Raw genomic sequence first — 22,042 nt, forward strand, 5'->3', positions numbered from 1 at the left:
TCCACGCTGCCCCATCACCCTCAGTTTCCTCCTCAGCTCTCCAGTGCCTTTCCGTAGTCCCTCCCTCGTTTTCCCCTCAGCCCCGCCGTACACCCCCTTTTTTGTTACCCACACCTCCCTCCATCTTCAGTCTTTACCAGACGCGTGTCGCTCCCCTCCCACTCTGTTCCTCCCAACTCTTCCCCCAACCGGGTTCTACCCCATCCCTGCGATCTCCCTGAGCCTAGCTCCTCCCAGGTTTACCGGTGTACCCTCCGCCCCCTGTTTCTCCCCCCATTTCCTCCTCCAGCTCGTTTCTCCTCAGCCCCGCTCCCCGACCATCCCCTCGATTTTTTTTCCTGCCCCAGTTCACCTGCCCGCCCCAACCCCGTTTTTTCCTCCAGCTACCCCCGCCTCTTCCCGGGTTACATCCACTCCACACCCCCCAACCCCGTTTTCCTCGTTCCTTCCCTATCTTCCTATCAGATCCACTCCCCCTCCCCGCGCCGATCCCGTCGGCCTCCATCTGCCCCCCCCTTTCCCGTCAGCCCGGCTCCCCCGCCCCGGGCCGAACCCTCCTGCTTCCACCTGCCCGCCCCCCCTCTTCCCTCAGCCCGGCTCCTGGGTTTTCTCCCGCCCGCCCCCAGCCCCGCCCCCCGCGCGTCCCCGCCCGCGCCCGCCGCCATGTGACGGGAAGCAGCTGATGGCCTCTCCGGGCGGCGGCGGGCGCGGCGGCGGCTGCAGGGCCGGGGCCGGGGCCGGGGTGGGGGCCGGGGCGGGGGCGGGTGGCGCGGCGGCGGCATGAGGGCCGGTGGCCCTGGGGGCTGAGGCGCCCGCCGCCTGCCGCGGGCCGCGCGTGTCCTTCATGGAGGCCGGAGGTGAGTGGGGGCCGTGGCGCGCGTTCCCCGCCGACGGAGCCGGGCCCGTTCCCGGGGGGTGGGGCGCGGGCGCGGATTCGGTCGGGGCGGGGGCGGCGGAGGCGCGGGGCCTGGGCTGTCCGCGTCTCCTGGGCGGGGTGCGCGCCCGGCGCCCAGCTTTGTTTCGCTTTCGCTGTCAGAGGCCGCCACCCCGTCTCCTGCCGCCGACTGGACCGGAGGAGGACGGGCCTCTGCGTGGCGCGGCTCCCCACCCCCCTGGCACAGTGGGGGGCGCCGGGATCCCGACGCCTCGGTTCGAGTGGGACGCGGGGAGTGATACCCGAGGATGTGGGTGCCCAGGTGCCAGGTGACGCGCTGTACGTCTGGATGAGAGTCCGCTCTGCCCCTTCCAAGCGGTGTGACTGTGGACAAGCCACTTAATCCAAGTCCGTTTTGTATCTACAAAATGGGCTAATAATAGTATCTGCCTTAGCGGGTGGTTGGGAGCTTCCCAAACTTGCATAAAAATGGGGTCTGGGGTCCGTATTGAAAAAATATATTGTGAGCCTCTCCCAATAGAGACTGATTCGTCGAGGTGGGGGTGGAACTGGGATGCTGATCCCTGGTGACACGGATGATGGGACAAGTTTAGGAAACACCGGTGAGTGAGGTGCTTGCCTCTATTCTTGTTAACAGCTGTCATCAGAAAGCGGTATCAAAGTCAGAGAATATTGGATACCCTCGCAGGGTCAGCCCAAATGAAAGAACAGTCTCAGTGGGGATGGTGTACTTGTTATGCAAAGGCACGCCCTTCAGGCTTTTTCCTTCCAACCACATTACCCCTAAACCCCACTAATATAGAAATTTGGGGTGGGCTTGTGATTTATTCTGGGAGTTCCAGCTCTTGAATACTCCCGTGCTTAAAGGCAAAGTTTCTTTAGGGGAAATCTTCAGAAGGGGTCAGGCCTGGGCTCAGAATTTGTTCCAGAAACCCTTTTAATTCTTCCAGTGAAGTTCAAGCTTCATCTTGATCTGGAGGATTCTGATTGTGGATGTCTGTGTTTTTCCCTGGCTTGTTTGATGGAGGGGGGATGGTAGGTTGAAATCTGGGTATTCCCTGGGGTGGTGTTAACTTTTTAATTTGGGAAATGACATTTCTTTGTTTGCTGGAGTCAGGCATTCAGTGCTAGGTGCAGAGGTAGTTCTCTCAGCCTTCCTATCTAGATAAGGGCTTTCTTTTCAGTGAGCATGTTACCCATAGAACTTTTTAAATGGCCCCTACTGTTTGCCTGAAATCTTTGAATCTTTTTATAGCTTCCGCTGTCATTCCATTGACTCCTTTTAGTTATATCTGAAAGTGATATGGAGTTAGCCTCCCTTTTTAGCAGAAATCTGTTTCCAGTTCTGGGTTTTTCCTCATGATTGATGACTGTGTTTTGGGATGTGGGCAGAATTGTTGAGAGCTGCCAAGCTATGGTTTAAAAAAAAAAAAAAGGGCCAAGTTCTTTTGAAACTGAATAAAGCCCATTGTAATGGGATCACAATGGACAGCAGATATCTTCAGAGCAGTGGTTAGAATGTATTTATTCATTCAGATATTTATTGAGTATCTATTATGTGCCAGGCACTCCCTAGGCCAACACTGGCCAATAGCAATATATTGTGAGCCACTATAGGCAATTTGAAATGTTGTGGTAGCTGCATTTTAAAAAAATTGAAACGGGGAGTTTCCATCGTGGCTCAGTGGAAATGATCCAGACTAGTAACCATGAGGACATGGGTTCGATCCTTGCCTCGCTCGGAGCCATGAGCTGTGGTGTAGGTCACAGACGTGGCTCAGATCTGGTGTTGCTGTGGTAGGCTGGCAGCTGTAGCTCCGATTCAGTACCTAGCCTGGGAACTTCCATATGCCACAGGTGCAGTGCTAAAAAAAATTTTTTTAAAATTGAAACAGTTGAAAGTAATTTTAAAATTATATCTTTGTCAATTCAGCATATATAAAATATCATTTCAACATATAGTGATTAATTATTGAAAATTTTTAGATTTTTGTTTTTGTACTAAGTTTGAAATACAGCGTGTCTTATGTACCAAATGGCCCATCTTAATTTGGACTTGCCATATTTCAAAAGGTCAGTCACCATGTGTGGCTAGTGGTTACTGTACTGGATAGCGCAGCCCAATAGCAGTGAACAGTTTGGAGTGAGGGAGGGGAAGAGAGAAACAGCAATTGCATAAAAACAAGTAAGCAATCAAGAAAAAGATGGGGGAGTTCCCGTCGTGGCTCAGTGGTTAATGAATCCGACTAGGAACCAGTTCATTTGTGGGTTCCATCCCTGGTCTTGCTCCGTGGGTTAAGGATCCAGCGTTGCCATGAGCTGTGGTGTAGGTTGCAGACATGGCTTGGATCCCGCGTTGCTGTGGCTCTGGCGTAGGCTGGTGGCTACAGCTCCGATTCGACCCCTAACCTGGGAACCTCCATATGCCTCGGGAAGTGGCCCTAGAAAAAGGCAGAAAGACAAAAAAAAAAAAAAAAAGATGGGTGAGTGATGGTTATAAAGAAAATTCAACAGAGCAAAGGGAAAGTGACTAGGCCACTTTGGGTAGTGAGGCCAGGAAGGTCTTTGAGAAGATGACGTCAGCACCAAGGCCTAAATGGTAAGACATAGCAACCCAGCAAAGACCTGGGGCAGCCAGGCAAAGTTTTTAGGCTGATGGATTCTGGGGCAGGACAGTCCCAAGCTTACCGCCAGCTGCAGTCATCATAGCTTCCATCCTATGTTAAGATGATTCTCCTTTCACAGAAGAAGCCCATAGCAAGTATCTTTCCACTTGGCCTGATTATCCAAACATATCCCAATGTTCAGTTAGTCCTCTTTGATCCACAGGCCTTTTCACTGAGAAAGACCAGGGGCAGACACAATTCCAGATTAAGCTGGATCCTCTTGCCTCTGGTTTATTGTTTGTTTGTTTTTAAAGTTCTGCACTAATTATGGCTTCTCTTTTCCAGCAGCCAAGTTTAGCTTGGGCCCAGATTCCCCTTCAGAATTTCCTTAGTTCCTTAGCATTTTTCTTCTTTTAGTCCTTGGATTCCAGAGCCTGAAATAGCAGGAGATTAAATCCCCAAGTCACAGAAATAGAGTGTGAAATCTGGGTATGGCTTATGTTTAAGAAGCATTTCATGTGAAATGTTTGGCAGAGGCATCGTGATAGTCTAAGGGGCTTCCTTTCATTTCTGTTATAGAGAGATATCATGTACATTCATTCCACAAATATTTACTGATTGCCTGCTCTCTGCCAGGAATTCTGCTAGGCACTGAGATAAACATACAAGGTCCCTGTTCTGTGGAATTGAGGCCCTCGGTTGGGGGGAGACAGATAATAGTCATAATGGTGATTGTTGCTGTAAAGAAAATGAAGTGAGGCGTTATGAAGGATGTTGGCTTGGGAGCAGGGAAGGGCTGTGTGAGGAGAAGATGCCAGGCACACAGGCATTCCAGTTGAAGAGAATAGCTGGTGCAAATGCCCTGAGGTTGGAACCAGTGGAGCACAGTCAGGGTATGAGAGGTATGTAGGACTTCAAGGGCAGGGTGAGGATTTTATTCTAAGAGTGATTGGTCACTCTGAGAGGTGAGGAGAATGGGTGGTGGGGCCAGAGAGGGAACTGAGAGAGCAGTGGGAAGGCTGCTTGGTGAGAGATGATATCACGTAGGTGAGATGAAATGGTCTTGATGAGATGATGTTGCATAGGTTAGAATAGCCATGAGATAGAATAGCCATGAGATAGAGGGGATATCACGTAGGTGAGATGAAATGGTCTTGATGAGATGATGTTGCATAGGTTAGAATAGCCATGAGATAGAGGGAAGTTAGGTTTACCAATAAAACTTGTTGGTAAATTTGGTTTGGGAGGTAAAGAAAGAAGATGACCACTTTTCAAATTGTGTGGAGTCTCCATGGTGTCAAAAGGATGGATAATGTACATTTTGTAGAGGAAGCAAATCAAGGGTAATTAGTACCAAAATTTCTCCAATAGAGAAATCTTCACCCAGATCAAGAGATGTACCTCTAGATCAGTCAGTGTTGTTTAGTATTTGAATGCATGTGGTTTCTCAATCTGAGCACCATTGACATTTTGAGCAAAGTAAATAGTTGTTGTGGGGGGCCGTCCCATGCACTGTAGGATGTTTTAGCAGCATCTATGGCCTCCATCTGTTAGATACTAGTAGCACCACCCCTAGTTATGACAATCAAAATGTCTTCAGACATTGTCACATGTCCAAAGGGCAAAGTTGCCCCCAGTTGGGAAGCACTGCATGAAGGAGAAATTAACAGAGTAGGGCTTTATCTCCTTCTTCAGAAGATACCTGGAAAAAATGAGAATAAAGAAAACATCATGGAAGTTCCCACTGTGGTGCCAACAGGATCAGCTGTGGTCTTGGGAGCAGTGGGACCCAGGTCAGATCCCTGGCCAGGTACAGTGGGTTAAAGATCCAGCATTGATACACCTGTGGTTTAGGTTGAAACTTCGGCTCGGATCTAAACCCTGGCCCAGGAGCTCCATACGCCATTGGGGTGCCCCGCCCCCCTCGCCGCCAAAAAAAAGAGAAAACATCACAGGATTGCTGTATAACATTGAGAGTTTTTTTTTTTTTTTTTTTGCTTGTTGGGACCACACTCTTGGCATATGGAATTTCCCAGGCTAGAGGTCGAGTCTGAGCTACAGCTGCTGGCCTATTCCATAGCCACAGCAATGCCAGATCTGAGCCGTGTCTGTGACCTACACCACAGCTCACGGCAATGCTGGATCTTCTGATTCACTGAGTGAGGCCAGGGATCAAACCTGCATCCTCATGGATACTAGTTGGGTTTGTTTCTGCTGAACCCCAATGGGAACTCTGAGACTTTTTTTTTCTTTTCTGTCTTTTTTTGCTTTTTAGGGCCACACTCCCAGCATATGGAAATTTCCAGGCTAGGGGTTGAATCGGAGCTGTAGCCAATGGCCTATGCCACAGCCACAGCAACGTGGGATCCAAGCCCCATCTGTGACCTACACCACAGCTCACAGCAACGCCGGATCCTCAACCCACTGATCAAGGTCAGGGATCTTGCGTCCTCATGGTCCTCATGGTTACTAGTCAGATTCTTTTCCACTGAGCCATGACAGGAATTCCCCCGAGACTTGTTTTTGATTTAAAAGATAAAGTAGCTTCTTACCATGCAGATACTCACATCCAAGGAGTATGCTCAGATAGATAAGTAATTGTGTAAGTTAAAGATCACACTTGCAAACACATATTTCTGGGAGGAATTACCTGGGCCTATACAAATGCCCATTTAGACAGATCTAATATATTAAAGCCTAGATTTACACATATAGCCTCAAGGAAGGAATATTTTCTTTACAAAGGAAACCTTAAGTTTTTAAAAAGCAAAGCCACAAAGGCTTGATATGATTTATCAAAATTCTTTTTAAAGACAGAATTTTCAGCAGTACATTTTATTTATCATGAGGCAAGATACTTCCATGTATTTTCCCATAATGCATACACCAGAAAGTATTATATATACATACATGTAAATATTATATACATATATGCATCTTTACCATCTGTTTCATTGAATCCAAGATACCGTGGATAGTATTGCCATTATATGTCACTGAAAAAATACTGCCTATTTAACTATGAAAAGTCATTGCTTGACACATCCTCATTTCACCAGGGTCACACTGCGAGAAGACTTAATAAAGATGTGTCCAAATGTATGAAATAGAGGCTGTTTAAATTAGTATCTGTCTGGGGACAGCTATCAAAGGGTCAGAGTCTCCAAACTGCTAGAGTGGAACACACACACCAGACAGTGACCTCATTCAGAGTGGAAGCCAGTTCGTATGGTCATATGTGTTGCAGTCAGAGCAGTCAAAAATCAGTTTTCAAGCTTTGACAGCCATTTGAGGACCTTCCTCTGGAGGAAAGACTTGAACTAGGGACGGACAAGCATCGGTCCCATCCCCACCCTCACCGGAGATTGTGCCAGACCCCGAGAGAAGCAAGGATTGTATCACCCTGGTGTTTGAAGGAGGGTGTGCAGATTTTCAGGGGAGGGCCTGGGGCAAAGGGAAATTAGTTACTACAGGAGAGAAGGAAATCAGCAGGGTGGGACTCCTTTCCGCTTTGATAGTGTGAGATCTGGGTACGCTTCTCAGTTGCTACTAAATGGGGTTCTCATAAGCAGAACATGAGTCTGGGTGTGAATGCAAGTGAGTTCCTTGGCGCATGATATGTGTGGCAGGAGGCTGGGTCCAAGGGGCGGGGTGGGGTGGGAGGCCTGCGCTCAGCTGTCTGTATTGTATAGGCAGGTGGGCGCCTTAGAATGAATTTGAAAGAAATGTCTTGATGTGATGTTTGTTTCAGCTGGGTCTCAAGAGGGGGGAAAAAACAAATCAGGAGAGGCTTGTAAAAGATCTGGGCAAGATAGGATGAAGGTTTAAGCCAAAACAGGTGGGAGGCTAGATCCAGTCTGAGGGACAGGGAGCAGGGCCAGTGCCCATGGCTTTAGGCTTGATGATGGGGAGGATGCTGATGAGTGAGGGGGATCCTTTGAGTTTCACTCATTTTTTAGTGTTATTTTATTTAATGAATTTATCATTTTGGCCGCGCCTGTGGCATGTGGAAGTTCCCAGGGCAGGGATTGAACCCTGGCCAGTGAACCAAGCCACAGCAGTGACAGCACCAGATCCTTAATCCAGTAGGTCACCAGGGAACTCCCTCAGATACTCCTTCTTTCACTTGTTTCCCAGCTGCAGGTTCTTCGGAGAGACCTTCTTTACATTGGAAGGCCTCCTAATCTGCACCACCTAGCACCATCCTTGCCTATCTCCTTTCCTCCTCCCCAGGTGGTCATAGGAAAATGAGGCCTCTGTTGGCTGGGTTCACCCTTACAAAGGTTCCTCTGAGTCATGGTTAACCAGAGGTGGGGAGTGCCAGAAATGAGTAAGCCCACTGGAATGTGGCCTGTGGCTACTGTTATTGCCCCAGGTCACTTAAATGACAACTCCCTCCCGGAATACAGAGTGTCACTTTCTGCCCTGGGGAGACATTGGCTTTCCTGTGTCTGAGTCAGCAGGGTGGTCAGATCCTGGTTCTGCACTTTCTCTGGGAAGTGAGGGTGTTTGTCTGAAGCATGCTGTCTCTTGCCCCAGAGGAACCGCTGCTGCTGGCTGAACTCAAGCCCGGGCGCCCCCACCAGTTCGATTGGAAGTCGAGCTGTGAAACCTGGAGCGTCGCCTTCTCCCCGGATGGTTCCTGGTTCGCCTGGTCTCAAGGACACTGCATCGTCAAGCTGATCCCCTGGCCACTGGAGGAGCAGTTGTAAGTTCTCTCACACCTGGGGAATGAGGGCATCATGGGGGACAGGAGCACTTTCCAGGTGACTTCCCTGCCCAGGAGTAGGAGGCGGAGGATGGCTGAACAGTTCAGGAACTGGTCAGTGTGGTTTCCAGAGTCCTACATTCTGTACCTATGACAGTTAATTCTGTTGTGTTAGCTCCACATTTGTTTTTTTTGTTGTTGTTTGGTTTTTGAAACAGTTTTATTGAAATATAATTTACATGCTATACAATTTGCCCATTTAAAAATGTCTAATTTATTGACTTTAGTACATTCACAGAGTTAGGCATCCATCATCATGATCAATCTTAGAACATTTTTGTTGCTCTAAAAAGAAACCCACATCCCTTAGCCATCACCCTCTAATCCCCCTCTGCTTTCCAGCCCTGAGCAACCTCTAATCTATGTTCTGTCTTTATGGATTTGCCCGTTTGGAACATTTCATACAAATTGAATCATACACTATGTAGTCTTTTGACTGGCTTCTTTAACCTAGGATAATATTTACACGGTTATCCATGTTGTAGCCTATATCATTTCCCTTTATTGCCAAATAATACTGTTTTATGGAGACACCACATTTTGTTTATAAGTTTATCAGCTGGTGAACATTTAGGTTATTTTCACTTTTGGGTTATTACAAATAATGAACACCTGTGTTCAAGTTTTTGTGTGGATGTATATTCTCGTATATGTTTAATTGTTGGAGGAACTGTCAGTCTGTTTTCCAAAGTGGTTGCACCATTTTACAATCCCACCAACAATATTGGAGATTTCCAAATTCTCCACCTCCTCACCAATTCTTGTTTCTGTCTTTTTTTTTTTTTTCCCTTTGGTCTTTTGTCTTTTTAGGGCTGCACCCATGGCATATGGAGGTTCTCAGGCTAGGGGTCGAATCGGAGCTATAGCTGCCAGCTTACGCCACAGCCACAGCAACGCCAGATCTGAGCCGCGTCTACAACCTGCACCACAGCCCATGGCAACGCTGGATCCTGAACCCACTGAGCGAGGCTGGGGATTGAACTCACAACCTGATGGTTCCTCGTCGGATTCGTTTCCGCTGCACCACGATGGGAACTCCTCTGTCTTTTTGATTATAGCTAAGCCATCTTGGGCCTGGTGTATGTGTGAAGTGGCCTCTCATTGTGGTTTTAATTTCCATATTCTTGATGACTGCTGATGTTGCCCACCTTTTCTTGTGCTTTTGGCCCTTTGCATATCTTCTTTGGAGAAGTGTCCAGATCCTTGACCCATTTTAAAATTGGCTGGTTGTCCTTTTATTATCGCCAAGTTTAGTTTCTGATACTAACTAGCCTTTCTTTCTTCGAGTTGGGGCTTCCAGTGTCTGAGTGCTGTGAACTCCCAGTCAGATGGCCCAGCATCTGCATTTTTCATTTTTCCCAAGGCAACTCTATGTCTGTATTTATTTATTCAGCCAGCAATATTGCAGATCTTCCTTTCCTGACCAGAGCCAGGGGCTGAGAATCCTGAAATAAATCAAAAATGACCTCTGCCCTTGAGGGTGTCAGTTGTTTTGCTTTAAGTATTTCTTAGAAGTCGCACAATAGATTTAAGTTTTACAGATTCAGTCTGAGACTTGTTGCCTTGATAATAGGTAATGCTGATGAGAGTTTCTGAGATGGGTACTCTGCACACTGCTGGGGTTGAGGAGTATATACATTTATGTACTTTCTGGAATGAAGGCTGTCCAGGGACCTTAAAATGTTCTTGCTGCAATTAGGAATCTCAGAAATGAGGTCATCTATTTACATGCAATGATGTTCAACATAAAATTAATCATAATAGGTAAAAATCAAAATAGCTTAAAATCTGGTAATGAGAGAATGGTTAAAGAAATTGTGGCGTTGCCACATGATGCTTTTGCAACCATCAAAGATTGTTGTATATGTAGTTTTTTGTTTTGTTTTGTTTTGCTTTTTAGGGCCACACCTGCCACAAATGGAAGTTCCTGGGCTAGAGTGGAATTGGAGCTGCTGCTGCTGGCTTATGCCACAGCCACAGGCATACTGGATCCTTAACCCACTGAATGAGGACAGGGATCAAACCTACATCCTCGTGGACACTGTATTGGTTTCTTAACCCTCTGAGCCACATGGGAACTCTTGATTTGACCTATATACATCATGAAATGATGACGTCAAAAAGTTTTTTGAACTCCTATTTTTTGTTTTTAATCAAAATTTTCAGTTCCTTCTGTGCTCCGTTTCATGATAATGCCAAGCTCATTCATTATTGATTTCTCTAGTCTAAATACAAGGGATTTGACTTCATATCCAGACTTTTTTCTAATACGCTTTATGTTCTTTTAAGATTTTTTTTTTAATTACAGTTGATTTATAATGTTCTGTCAATTTCTGCTGTACAGTAAAGTGACCCAGTCATACATATACATACATAGACTCTTTTTCTCACATTATCCTCCATCATGTTACATCACAAGTGACTAGATACAGTTTCCTGGGCTATACAGCAGGATATCATTGCTTATCCACTCCCCATATCCAGACTTCAGTCTGATACAGATTTGTAGTCTGAAAAAGGTTTTTTAAAAAAAGTTTAAAATGGCAAGTCTGATATTTCCCCTGAAAAATCACTTTTGTAGTCAAATATAAATATTACTATTCATAAATATGCCTTTTCCATGTTAACTTGGGAAAATGGAAATTCGAGCATTAATCCTTTTTGTGTATTTTTTGTTTAGCATAATGAGATAAATATTGTTTAATGTGTAAAATAAGAAATCACTTGTTTTAGGGAAAAATCACATTTTGAAGAATTATGACTTGAGGAAATGCTTACAGTACAAGATTCATTGGAAAAAAACAAGCTATAAAACTGTCTCAAATTCCAAATTTTTTTTTTAAAACATGTAAATGTAGGAGTTCCTGCTGTAGTGCAGTAGGTTAAGGATCCAGTACTGCTGCAGCTGTGGTGTAGGTCGAAGCTCCAGCTCAGATTTGATTCCCTGGCCTTGAACCTTCTGTATGTGCAGGTTTGACTAAAAAAGAAAAAAAAAACAAAAACATATAAGTGTACACATAAAAACTCGTAGTGTAGCATTTACTGTAGGTAGAGTGGTATTAGGATCTGGATAATTTTTGTAATTTTCTCATTTCCAAAATTTCCCCTTGTTTCTCTATTATTTTTCTAAATTTAAAATAATTGTTATTGGAGTTGCCGTTGTGGCTCAGTGGTTAACGAATCTGACTAGGAACCATGAGGTTGTGGGTTTGATCCCTAGCCTTGCTCAGTGGGTTAAGGATCCACAGCTCTGAGCCATGGTGTAGGTTGCAGATTCGGCTCGGATCTAGCATTGCTGTGGCTGTGGCGTAGGCCAGCAGCTACATCTCTGATTAGACCCCTAGCCTGGGAACCTACATATGCCTCGGGTGTGGCCCGAGAAAAGGCAAAAAGACAAAAAAAAATTGTTATTTAGAAGTCCTTTAGAAGGGGCAGTCTGGGCCTTTATATTCATGATAGGATTGTTACACATTTAAAAAAATCATGCAGTAAAGTACTTTTGATATTAAGCAAATAATTGATATTAACCAAATAAATGTACTGCTTTTAGAAATATAACTTTCAGAAACTTTAACTTTGGTGAAGTTTTTCTAATGAACCCCTCTCGCCTCGAGCTGCCCCATCCCACACTTACACCTCCCACCTGCCCCATAGCTTATCCCTTGACTTCAGTGACAGAGTCTGAAGTCCAGGGCATTTGCTGGGCACTAGGCTAGACACCAAGCCCTGAGTACTAGTTCCATTTCTGCCCCTGATTTTGTGACCCAAGGAAAGTTAACTCTACCCTTAACACGGAGATGTTAGTATCTCTTTTCTTGAGAAATTGAATTTATGATATTAAGACATATTAGCATTAAATGTGTCTTAATGCCTTTGGAATAAAGTAGCTACAGATGTATCCCTTAATTCAAGTACAGAAATATAAAGAATAAAATATAACTTTGGTGGTTCCAAGCTGTCCTATAGAGCTCTGCCCGCAGCCTGCCTTTTGCCTGCTTCTTCCCTGGATGGCATACTCAGGCCCCAGTCAAGGCAGGTATTCAGTGGGGCTGCGTGTGGATGGGGCTGGCTTCATCAAGAGGACAGTCACGTGTTTTGTCACAATGACAAATTTTCAGACCTCATTTGGCCATTTAGATCAGGAGTCAGCCAACTTTTTCTATAAAGGCCAGATGGTACATATTTTGGCTTTTTGGGCCATTCGTCTCTGTCAAGACTGGTCAGTTCTTCTGCTGGAGCATGAAAGCATCGGTAGGTGAGATGTGAGTGCATGAGCGTGGTGTGTTTCAGGGAAACATGTACAAAACAGACTGCCTGCCCGGGCGCACTTTGCTAACCTCTGCTTTACAGTAAGACAGTTCAGAGCTGAAGGAGCCTACATTTGCCTCAGTCTCTCCCTTCTAGTTTTCTAAGTGAGCTCAGCTAAAATTCTTTAATATATTTCAACCACACAATTGACAAAAATGCAATTTACTTCACAACTTATAGGAACAAATGTAACTCAGAAGAGGTTCAGTCTTATGTGTTGACTACAGGATTTGTCAAAGAAACGAGTCCCTGCTTTATCATGGCCATTTCCCTCAGTTTGATAAACCCTGCAGTGTGTTCAGAGTCATGGAGAAAAGTAGGGCTGGATACTCACACTGATAAAGCATACCATGGACAGGAAATGCTGCGCTTGCAGGCTGAACCCCACGGCTGTCTAATTGCTCAGGCCTTTGAGAGACTGTCTGTGAGGCAGTGTGGTGGGCAGGGCCCTGTTTCTCGGGGACCGAGTCTTACTTGGCTTGCTTGGGCCTTCGTTGCAGCGTTGAGTGAGATGTAAAAGGAAAGGGTCGGGCTGTGACACCTTGGAGGTCAGCGTACCTTCAACAGTTCTGTGAGTTCTTTCCTGACTACCCTGCTGCTTGGTTTCTGGGCTGGATGTACCATCAGAGAAGTTGATGAAAGAGCCTCCTTCATTGATTGGAACAAAGTGAGTGAAGATGGACATCACCATGTACCAAGCAAACTGCCGGCCAAAAGGGTATCTTTTCCTCCCTTATTTTAGGGCTGCACCTGTGGCATGTGGAAGTTTCCAGGCTAGGGGTCAAACCGGAGCTGAGTCTGCGACCTACACCACAGTTCATGACAACACTGGGTCCTTAGCCTACTGAGCAAGTGCTAGGGGATAGAACCTGCTTCCTCATGGTTACTAGTCAGATTCGTTTCTGCTGAGCCACAACGGAAACTCCCAGAAAGGGGTTTATTTTCCTGCTCCTTTGGGGTTTGCTGAGCTAGAGCTGGGAGGGGAGGGGTGGGGGGTGTCATCAGGCAGGAGAGTGGCAGACGGGTGTTCAGGCTTTAAGTTCTGTCCTAGTTCCAAACTTTCAGCGTGCTTTCTTTCTTGTGGGAAAACCTGAGTGCCTCTGTCTTTCCATGCACCAGCACTCAGGAGAACTTTCTGAGGAAGGGAACTGCTCCCTGGAGCATCTGTGATCTAGTTACCCCTCCAAGGCAGGTCACCCCACTGCAGAGCTGTCACAAATGGGATGAGCCACGGCCAATGAAGTCTCTGTTACACGAATTCTAAAAAGAAATAAAAAGTCTCATTAGAATTCACTAAAAGCCAATTTGTTTATAGGACTTTAAAGTCATAGATACCCCAGGATGAGAAATGGATTGACTTGGCAATTTCAGACTCATTAAGAACTCTCTGCTTTTCCTAGCATCCCTAAAGGGTTTGAAGCCAAAAGCCGAAGCAGCAAAAATGACACAAAAGGGCGAGGCAGCCCGAAGGAGAAGACGCTGGACTGTGGGCAGATTGTCTGGGGCTTGGCCTTCAGCCCGTGGCCTTCTCCACCTAGCAGGAAGCTCTGGGCGCGCCACCACCCCCAAGTGCCAGATGTCTCTTGCCTGATCCTTGCTACAGGGCTCAACGATGGGCAGATCAAGATTTGGGAGGTCCAGACAGGTAGGTTGTTTCTGGCTGGGATCAGGTCCCGAAGGCTCTCATGCCTGTTCTGATCAGGGACCAGAGTCCTGATCCATTGCTGATGGGTGTGGCCATGACTGGCAGACAGGTGCTCCCTCTCCCACTGACTGGGTGCTCCTCTCTCACACCAGGGCTCCTGCTTTTGAATCTTTCTGGCCACCAAGACGTCGTGAGAGATCTGAGCTTCACACCCAGTGGCAGTTTGATTCTGGTCTCTGCGTCTCGAGATAAGACTCTGCGCATCTGGGACCTGAATAAACATGGTATGGCATGACCTGGCAACTCCACAAGTGCTGTGTTTGCCTCTCTCTACCTGACCAGTGCCATTTTTATCCAGAACGGTGTTTCTCAACCTTTTCTTCTTTTGTTGCCTCCAAAGGAGACTTTTTAGTCATTTTTTTTTTTCTCCTAGTCTCCCTCCCATCACCACCTGGGAGATTTTCATATCAAAGACATATGTCTTCATGTACTGAATGTGTAGCTATGCTTCATACTTTTAAAAGATAAGGTTTTACCAGCCGTCAAGAACCACTTTTCACCCCTGTTGAATGTACATGATGTAGAATAGGTTTGCTCAGCTCTGGCACCCTGGATGCTTGGGGCTGGCGAGTTCTTTGTTATGGGCTGTCCTGTGTGTTCTTGGATATGAAGCAGCATCCTTGTCCTCTTACCCATTATATGCCAAGAGCCCCTTCTCCAGTTGTGACAACCAAAAATGTCTCCAGACATTGCCCATTGTCCACATGGAGGCCAAAGTCTTCCTAGGTTGAGAACCTCTGATCTAGAAGAAGTCAAGCATATTGGATACTTCATGTTAGCTAGAAATAAGGTTTCTGGAGTTCCTGTTGTGGTGCAGCGGAAACGAATCTGACTAGGAACCATGAGGTTGTGAGTTTGATCCCTGGCCTGCTCAGTGGGTCAAGGATCTGGTGTTGCAGTGAGCTGTGGCGTAGGCCGGTGGCTACAGCTCCAATTAGACCCCTAGCCTGGGAACCTCCATGTGCCGTGGGAATGGCCTTAATAAGCAAAAAGACAAAAAAAAAAAGTTTCTTTGTAAAGTAGAATCTAGGTCTAGAATTCTCTCAGGCTGGGGGTGGGGGTCAGCTTTTATGCAGTCAGCCAGATGAAGAATTCCACACATCTCTGGTGTTGGTTCTTAGCTGGGAAGGGAAATTTATTGCCCAGCCGTTTCTCCTTCATGTGGGCAGGGACACAGGCTTGGAGGGAGGGGAAAGGAGGAAATGGTGATGTGAACAGTTCCCAAAGGGCACACTCATCGCTGATAGTGCAAAGTCCATGACTGGTCTAGCCCTCACACCCTTAAGAGAGACCTGTCCCTGCCCTCCTGGAAATGAGTCTGATAACTTGTCAGACACCTCAGGAGGGGCTTGTGGTGTCCTCTCTGAAGGCATCTAGTCACCCAGACCTCTCCGGGTACTTCCTCCCCATTGCTGTGGAGCTTGTAGTCACGGTCTAAGGCAGGCCTCTGACTAGGAAGGCTGCTCAAAGACAGCGCCATCTTTAATGAATGTCCAGAGGCAGCTAGGTCCTTAAAGTGGCCTTGAAAATCTCTCGGTTGGGAAGGGAAGACTAGCTGAAGGGGCTGAGAGTGGGCAGACGGGACTAGGCCAGTTATTAGGGCTTTTCAAGGGAGGAGGGGACTAAAGTACTGTTCCCAGGTACCAGGCCCTGCCACCCGCCATAACTTACTAACAGCTGCCCCGGGGGTAGTTACTCTTCTTATGTGAAAAAACCATGACTTTAAGAAAATGTATCTCTGTGTGTGTGTGTGTGTGTGTGTGTGTGTGTGTGTGTGTGTACGTACGCACACACACTCAGACTTTCATAAATGCCTATGTATGACCATGTACGTTCTTCCCCTTTTTTGGCTTTTCCCCTCAAACTTCCTCATGCTCCCGTCTATTGCATTCCTGCATAGCCCCCTGCAGTCTTGTAACCCAAGCCAAGAGCCTTCCATATTTCCTTCCATGTTTGTTTCTGTACTTGTCCTATTCTTACACTCACATGTTTACATTTATGGGTTTTGGGGTCATTGTTTTGCAAAAATGGAATCATATTTTCTGCATTTTTTTGCATCTTGCTTTTTTTTGCTTTTTAGGGCAGTACCTGCGGCATATGATGGTTCTCAGGCTAGAGGTCGAATCGGATCATAACTATAGCTACTGGCCTATGCCACAGCCACAGCAACGCAGGATCCAGGCCACGTCTGCGACCTACACCAGAGGTCACGGCAATGCCAGATCCTTAACCCACTGAGCAAGGCCAGGGATTGATCCCGCAACCTCATGGTTCCTAGTTGGATTCGTTTCCACTGAGCCACAATGGGAACTCCCATCTTGCTTTTTTTTTTGTAGTTAAATGGTACTCCATGGAAAATCTAGTTTCTTAATTTCATTTGAATTAACAGCTGAAATACTACCCTTTATCCACCCATTCCTCTATTGATGGGCATTTAGTTTTTTCTAAAAAATGGAGACTAGAGAGGTTACATGAGTGACCCAGGGTTATGTGCTGAGTAAACAGTGATCCAAGGTTCAGACCGGAGCTTGTCTGCCGCCAGAGCGCTGGGCCCTAATTACCCCACACCACTGCTCACTTGGACACCCTGGGGGGATGAGAGGAGGGTGAGAGTGGGATCCTGGTGACTGGGAGAAACCATTGCAGAGTGTAAACCACGGAGAATTGAAGGTGGAATTTGGAAGGAGGCTTCAAAGTTATTGAGGTGGTTGGGGGATCTGAAAAGAATGTTCTATCCTATCAAAGGAGTTTCTCAAACCTGTTCTGTGGATAGCCTTTATTCCACTGACCTTGTGGGTTTTGGTGGAACAATAGGTAATGATTTCCTTTGGGCACTGGAATAATGTGTTAATAGATTTCAGGTGTTTATATCACAAATCCTGTTATATTTTGTTCTCTGCATTAAAGAAGTGGCTTGTGGGCTCAGCTACTAGAGAAGCAGTGGACACACTGTGGGGAGAGAGGCACTACTGCCTTCCTCCATCTTCCTGATTGTGGCTCACTGTTTGCTCCGTTTCTCTGCCAGGTAAACAGATTCAGGTGTTATCAGGCCACCTGCAGTGGGTTTACTGCTGCTCCATCTCACCAGACTGCAGCATGCTGTGTTCTGCGGCCGGAGAGAAGTCGGTGAGTCTCGAACGTGGGGTGCCCTTGGCTGTGTTGCTTCAGTTCAGCAAGATGTGGGGGTCTGAGGTGGGCTGTTTTGTGAAAGAGTGAGTGGCCAGTGTCCTCGAATCCACCTGCAAAGCAGCCCCCATAGGAGGCACGGAAGGCACATTGGCTTTGGCCCCTCCTGCTCACCTCCCTTTTGATTTGCACTTTGACCTGAACTAGACGAGAAGGGGTGTTTGGAAGCAGATCACTGCGTCGTTGGAGGGTTGTTTGCCTTCACAAAAGGGGGAAGTGGTGCCTTTTAGATTTCTTTCCCCTTGGACTCTAGATTTTAAAAGTTGTAACCCCTGTGTGGATCCACATTTACTTTGAGCCATCTAATTTGAATTAGGATTTCTATTTCGAATCATGAAATGTACAGTTTCTTACTGAACTCTGTCCTAAAATCCTGTCTATCGAAAGAAAAGTACTGGAAACCCAAGAACAATTTGGGAACAGTTTGAGTTTCGTATTTGTATCGAGCTGTTGTTTGCTGTGACTGACTTGGGAAAGTTAAGAGTTCACTATTTGGTGCAGCCCAGGTGGTTAATCATTGATTTGAGGTTTGGAATTATGTGAAAGTGAGAGTTTTCTTAAAGGAAAGAAAATCCTTCTTTTAATGATTCTCAGAAAAGTTGAAAGTAATGAGCTCAGTAGTGGGGCAGATTTCTGTGGTCCTGTAAACCTAAGAGGGGGGCATAAGATGGCTTTGTCGGGTGCCCTGGAGTGCGCTTCTGATCCCTGTTTTTGGTTTGAATGAAAGGACAAGATAGCCCTTGGCCTAGGTCTTCAGCATGCATTGCCCTATTTGCCAAGAGGGCTCAGAGGTCCCCCAATCTGTTTTAGCTGATGTCATTTTAGTTGCCATTTTCCTGAGCTTGGTTGGCTTAACTCTCCCCTAAAGTCAGCTCCTGAGAATGTGTGTTGCTTAGGTCCCTCAAAATTCAGACACGCCGCTTTATTTAAACCTATATGATACATTCTAGAGGAAACATAGCAAAAGAGGGGGTGGCTTCCCTCGGCCATGGGGCCTGGAGAGGCATGGCCGCACCTTCTCTGTTCATGTCCTGAGCACTGTGTTTCCACGCTGACCAGGCACCTGTTACTTTCCACAGGTCTTTCTGTGGAGCATGCGGTCCTACACGTTAATCCGGAAGCTAGAGGGCCACCAAAGCAGCGTTGTCTCTTGTGACTTCTCCCCCGACTCTGCCTTGCTTGTCACGGCTTCTTACGATACCAATGTGATCATGTGGGACCCCTACACTGGCGAGAGGCTGAGGTCACTCCAGTAAGGACCACATCCCTGCTTACGGCTTTCTGGTGGGGTGACTGATGAGAAACCTGTCTTGGCCCAGGACACGGGAGGGGACAACATGGGTGAAAGGACACAATGTGTTCATGCTTATTCTAGGGCAGCCAGTGTTTCACTGTCAGTTAAGTTCTCAGATTAGACCTGAGTGCCTTCAAGTCTCCTGATAGAGGAGGCTCTCTTCGCTACTCTGGATTCAGGGTTATGAAACCTCACAGTGACTCTTTCTTTCCATTTACTAATAACTGTAGTAACAAGTTCAGAGTGATCCTCTTATTGAAACTGTTATTTCCAAAGTGAATTTTCATGTTCTCACTAACTTGGTCTACTTTTCCCCTTTGTCTCTGTTGTTTTCTGAAGCAAATAATAGGTAGTCCTATAATTATCATGTATCTAAGCCTAAAAAAGACTTTCAGTTTGTGCTGTGGCATGAAAGTGAGGGCTGACCTACTTTGCATAAGGAAATTAGCATAGGGAGTGTTAGTAACCCTTCAGCCCCCTCCATGGGACACTTGGAGCTGTGCGAAATGCACTTTTTCCCAGTCTTCTCTTCCAGTCTGCAGATGCCTAGGTTTTCCATATGCGGTCCAAGATGTGTCTGGCATCTTTTCATGGTCATGCAGTTTGGCCTCCTGCCTGGGGATGAAGATGGGAGGGCGGAGTGGCCATCCCTCCAGGCCTACCTACTGTCCCGTTTCCTTCTCCTCAGCCACACCCAGCTCAGCTCCCCCATGGATGACAGTGACGTCCACATAAGCTCCCTGAGATCTGTGTGCTTCTCCCCCGAAGGCTTGTACCTCGCCACAGTGGCTGATGACAGGTAAGGAAGAGAAACATCTTTACACAGCCTCAGAGCCAGTGTGGAGAGGACGTGGAGCATCACCCTTGGGGCCCGGCTGCTGACGCACACGTGTACCTTCCTCCTCCAGGCTCCTCAGGATCTGGGCTCTCGAACTGAAAACTCCAATTGCATTTGCTCCTATGACCAATGGTCTTTGCTGCACATTTTTTCCACATGGTGGAGTTATTGCCACAGGGTATGTATCTGTTAGCTGAACAGATGGGTAGCGATTTCTGCTGAGTATACTGTGGAGCTTTTTAAGGAAAGAAGGCATCTAGAATATTCTTGCCTACGAAGAAGCCTTTAAGAAAATCTATTACATAAAATTGTAATATTCTTTCTGCCAATGTAGTTTATCATTTACTTTTCATATTTAACCTAAATGTAATGAAAGATCTACAGTTCATGCTACCTAATGGGCCACGTCCATTACAGAACTAATGGAAGCATAAATGAAGGTGATGCAGGATTGACAGGGAAACCATTTAGGGCAGGGGCCCCCTTAGAGGGAACATCTGTGATTCAGTAGGTGGTGCTCTGCCCTGTTGTGCAGGAGCCCACAGGATGATTTATAAAGGGCTGTGCTGACAGAGAGAGCACTTTGGAATCAAAGGGGTCCCGAGTTCTCCTGATCCTTTTAGCAGCCTTAATTATTTAGCACTGCAGCTTTTACATCTGTTTCCAAGGTCCAGGTTGCATTTCACTTCCTGGAGTCTCCTGCGCATGGAAGGCAGAGTAGAAACAGGACTGTCTATCACAGTGAAAACATGTTTCCAAGGTCTGTCTTAACGTGTTGGTTTCCATTTTATTTCAGGACAAGGGATGGCCATGTCCAGTTCTGGACAGCTCCTAGGGTCCTGTCATCACTCAAGCACTTATGCCGGAAAGCCCTTCGAAGTTTCCTGACAACGTACCAAGTGCTAGCACTGCCAATCCCCAAAAAGATGAAAGAGTTCCTCACGTACAGGACTTTTTAAGCCATTCTCCATAGTCTTGTTTTCCTTGTAGCAGGATGAATCTTCCTGACAAAGGAGTAGCCGGAGTAATGGGCCAAACATCTGGTCGTGGATGGAAATAGAATTTCTCTTTGGGATTGTGAATAGAATGTAGCAAAACCAGATTCCAGGGGATCCGTCACGGGTCTTTTCTCCGTGACACGTGAGAGTCAGTCAGAGAAGAGGGGATTCCACTCCCGAGGTGACAGAGCCTGAGGACCTTGACTCTTTAGCCCACCTACACACGGCAGTGCCGTTTTGATTCAGAATGCCATAGCTGAGAGGAGCACCTGGGCTTTGAGCCCCTCTGTGGTAACAGAGAAGTTTCAACTCCCTTGACTGGGTGTGGCTTCTTCCAAGTGTCCATCTCCCACTGGTCAGAGTGGCCTTGGCCTGGGCAAGTGCTTGCCTTCCTCTCGCCCCCTCTGACCATCTGCTGGGAGGTACTACTTAGCTTAACAAAGTACAGGTGACTCAGAGGCCGTGCTCCTGACAGACACTAGAATTGGCTTTTTTTTTTTTTTTTTTAAACAATGGTGTGCATGTGCAGGAGGTGGCAGATTTGTGTGTCAGGTTACACAGGATGTATCCCTAAACTGCATGACTGTTCAGATGGCTACTGACTTGCCAGTTGTTTGCCATCCATTAGCATATTTATTTGCTGTTCTCAACACATGTTAAGGTACAACTGTGCTTTTCTCGATGGTATCTAAAAACCATAGTACTTAATTCCAGCAGTTGTGAGGATGTCTCTTAGTTGTGTAAAGAATCCGTGTCATCACTTCAGCTGATTTCCTCCTGTACAAGATCTGACTTGACTGCTTCACCTCATTGGACTCATCAGCCAGTTTCAACTCTACTCCCAAACAAAATTAGCTCCTCAAAAGTACTGTTCTCCTTCAGTGACGTATAGTTACCTAATCAAGACACCTCATTCAAAGTCTGCCTTTGGAAAATTTAATATATTTTAAATTATTTTAAAAGAAATGCAACATCTTATCCTTTGGCTTTCTTACTAGGTGCTTTGTGGAGGCCTGTGTACCATATATAAACGTGTAGAAAAAGCAGAGGAGTCTCTCCTCTGCCGCCTTTGTTGCTGAAAGAAAAACATTTCAAGATGAGAGGTTTTCATTGAAGGAAAAAAGTTTAAACATTTTGGCTCGCTGTTTCATTTTTTCCATTAAGGAACAAGAAATCACCTTTTAAAACAAGTGAGTACAGGAGAGCTGGGAGTGGGTCGGGCAAAATTTAAATCTTGTGGCTGTCTTGAAATACCACATACAGCATAGTCCGAGAGGCTCTGGGCAGCTTCCTTAAAAAGATTCCCCCATCCTCCCCATTACCTTCAAACTTTGCTGTCCCCCTTGGGCAGCAAGTCCTGCATGAGTGATGGGCATAACCACTTCTCTTGGTGGTGTAAGAACTGAACATCTTTGCAAAGAAACAGCCTCCAAAGAAAGCTGAT

At 46.4% G+C, this 22,042-nt stretch overlaps 1 protein-coding gene across 3 annotated transcripts; it reads left to right on the forward strand.

The window, feature by feature from the left end:
• Nucleotides 1–727: 727 nt before the first annotated feature.
• Nucleotides 728–21,564, forward strand: WSB2 (WD repeat and SOCS box containing 2). 3 transcript variants are annotated; one of them, XM_047761939.1, is made up of 9 exons: nucleotides 728–857; nucleotides 8,041–8,209; nucleotides 13,978–14,222; nucleotides 14,375–14,506; nucleotides 17,308–17,408; nucleotides 18,548–18,720; nucleotides 19,451–19,561; nucleotides 19,671–19,778; nucleotides 20,397–21,564. In XM_047761939.1, the coding sequence occupies exons 1-9, from the start codon at nucleotides 845–847 to the stop codon at nucleotides 20,557–20,559; spliced, it is 1,215 nt and encodes a 404-aa protein (XP_047617895.1). In that variant the 5' UTR covers nucleotides 728–844; the 3' UTR covers nucleotides 20,560–21,564. The 3 variants fall into 3 exon arrangements, with proteins under 3 accessions (XP_047617895.1, XP_047617896.1, XP_047617894.1); XM_047761940.1 differs by lacking the exon at nucleotides 728–857 and adding an exon at nucleotides 1,047–1,213; XM_047761938.1 differs by lacking the exon at nucleotides 728–857 and adding an exon at nucleotides 1,431–1,497.
• The last annotated feature ends 478 nt before the right edge of the window (nucleotides 21,565–22,042 follow it).

Source organism: Phacochoerus africanus, chromosome 15, assembly GCF_016906955.1.
Source record: "Phacochoerus africanus isolate WHEZ1 chromosome 15, ROS_Pafr_v1, whole genome shotgun sequence".
In the NCBI taxonomy this organism is placed as follows: Eukaryota; Metazoa; Chordata; class Mammalia; order Artiodactyla; family Suidae; genus Phacochoerus; species Phacochoerus africanus.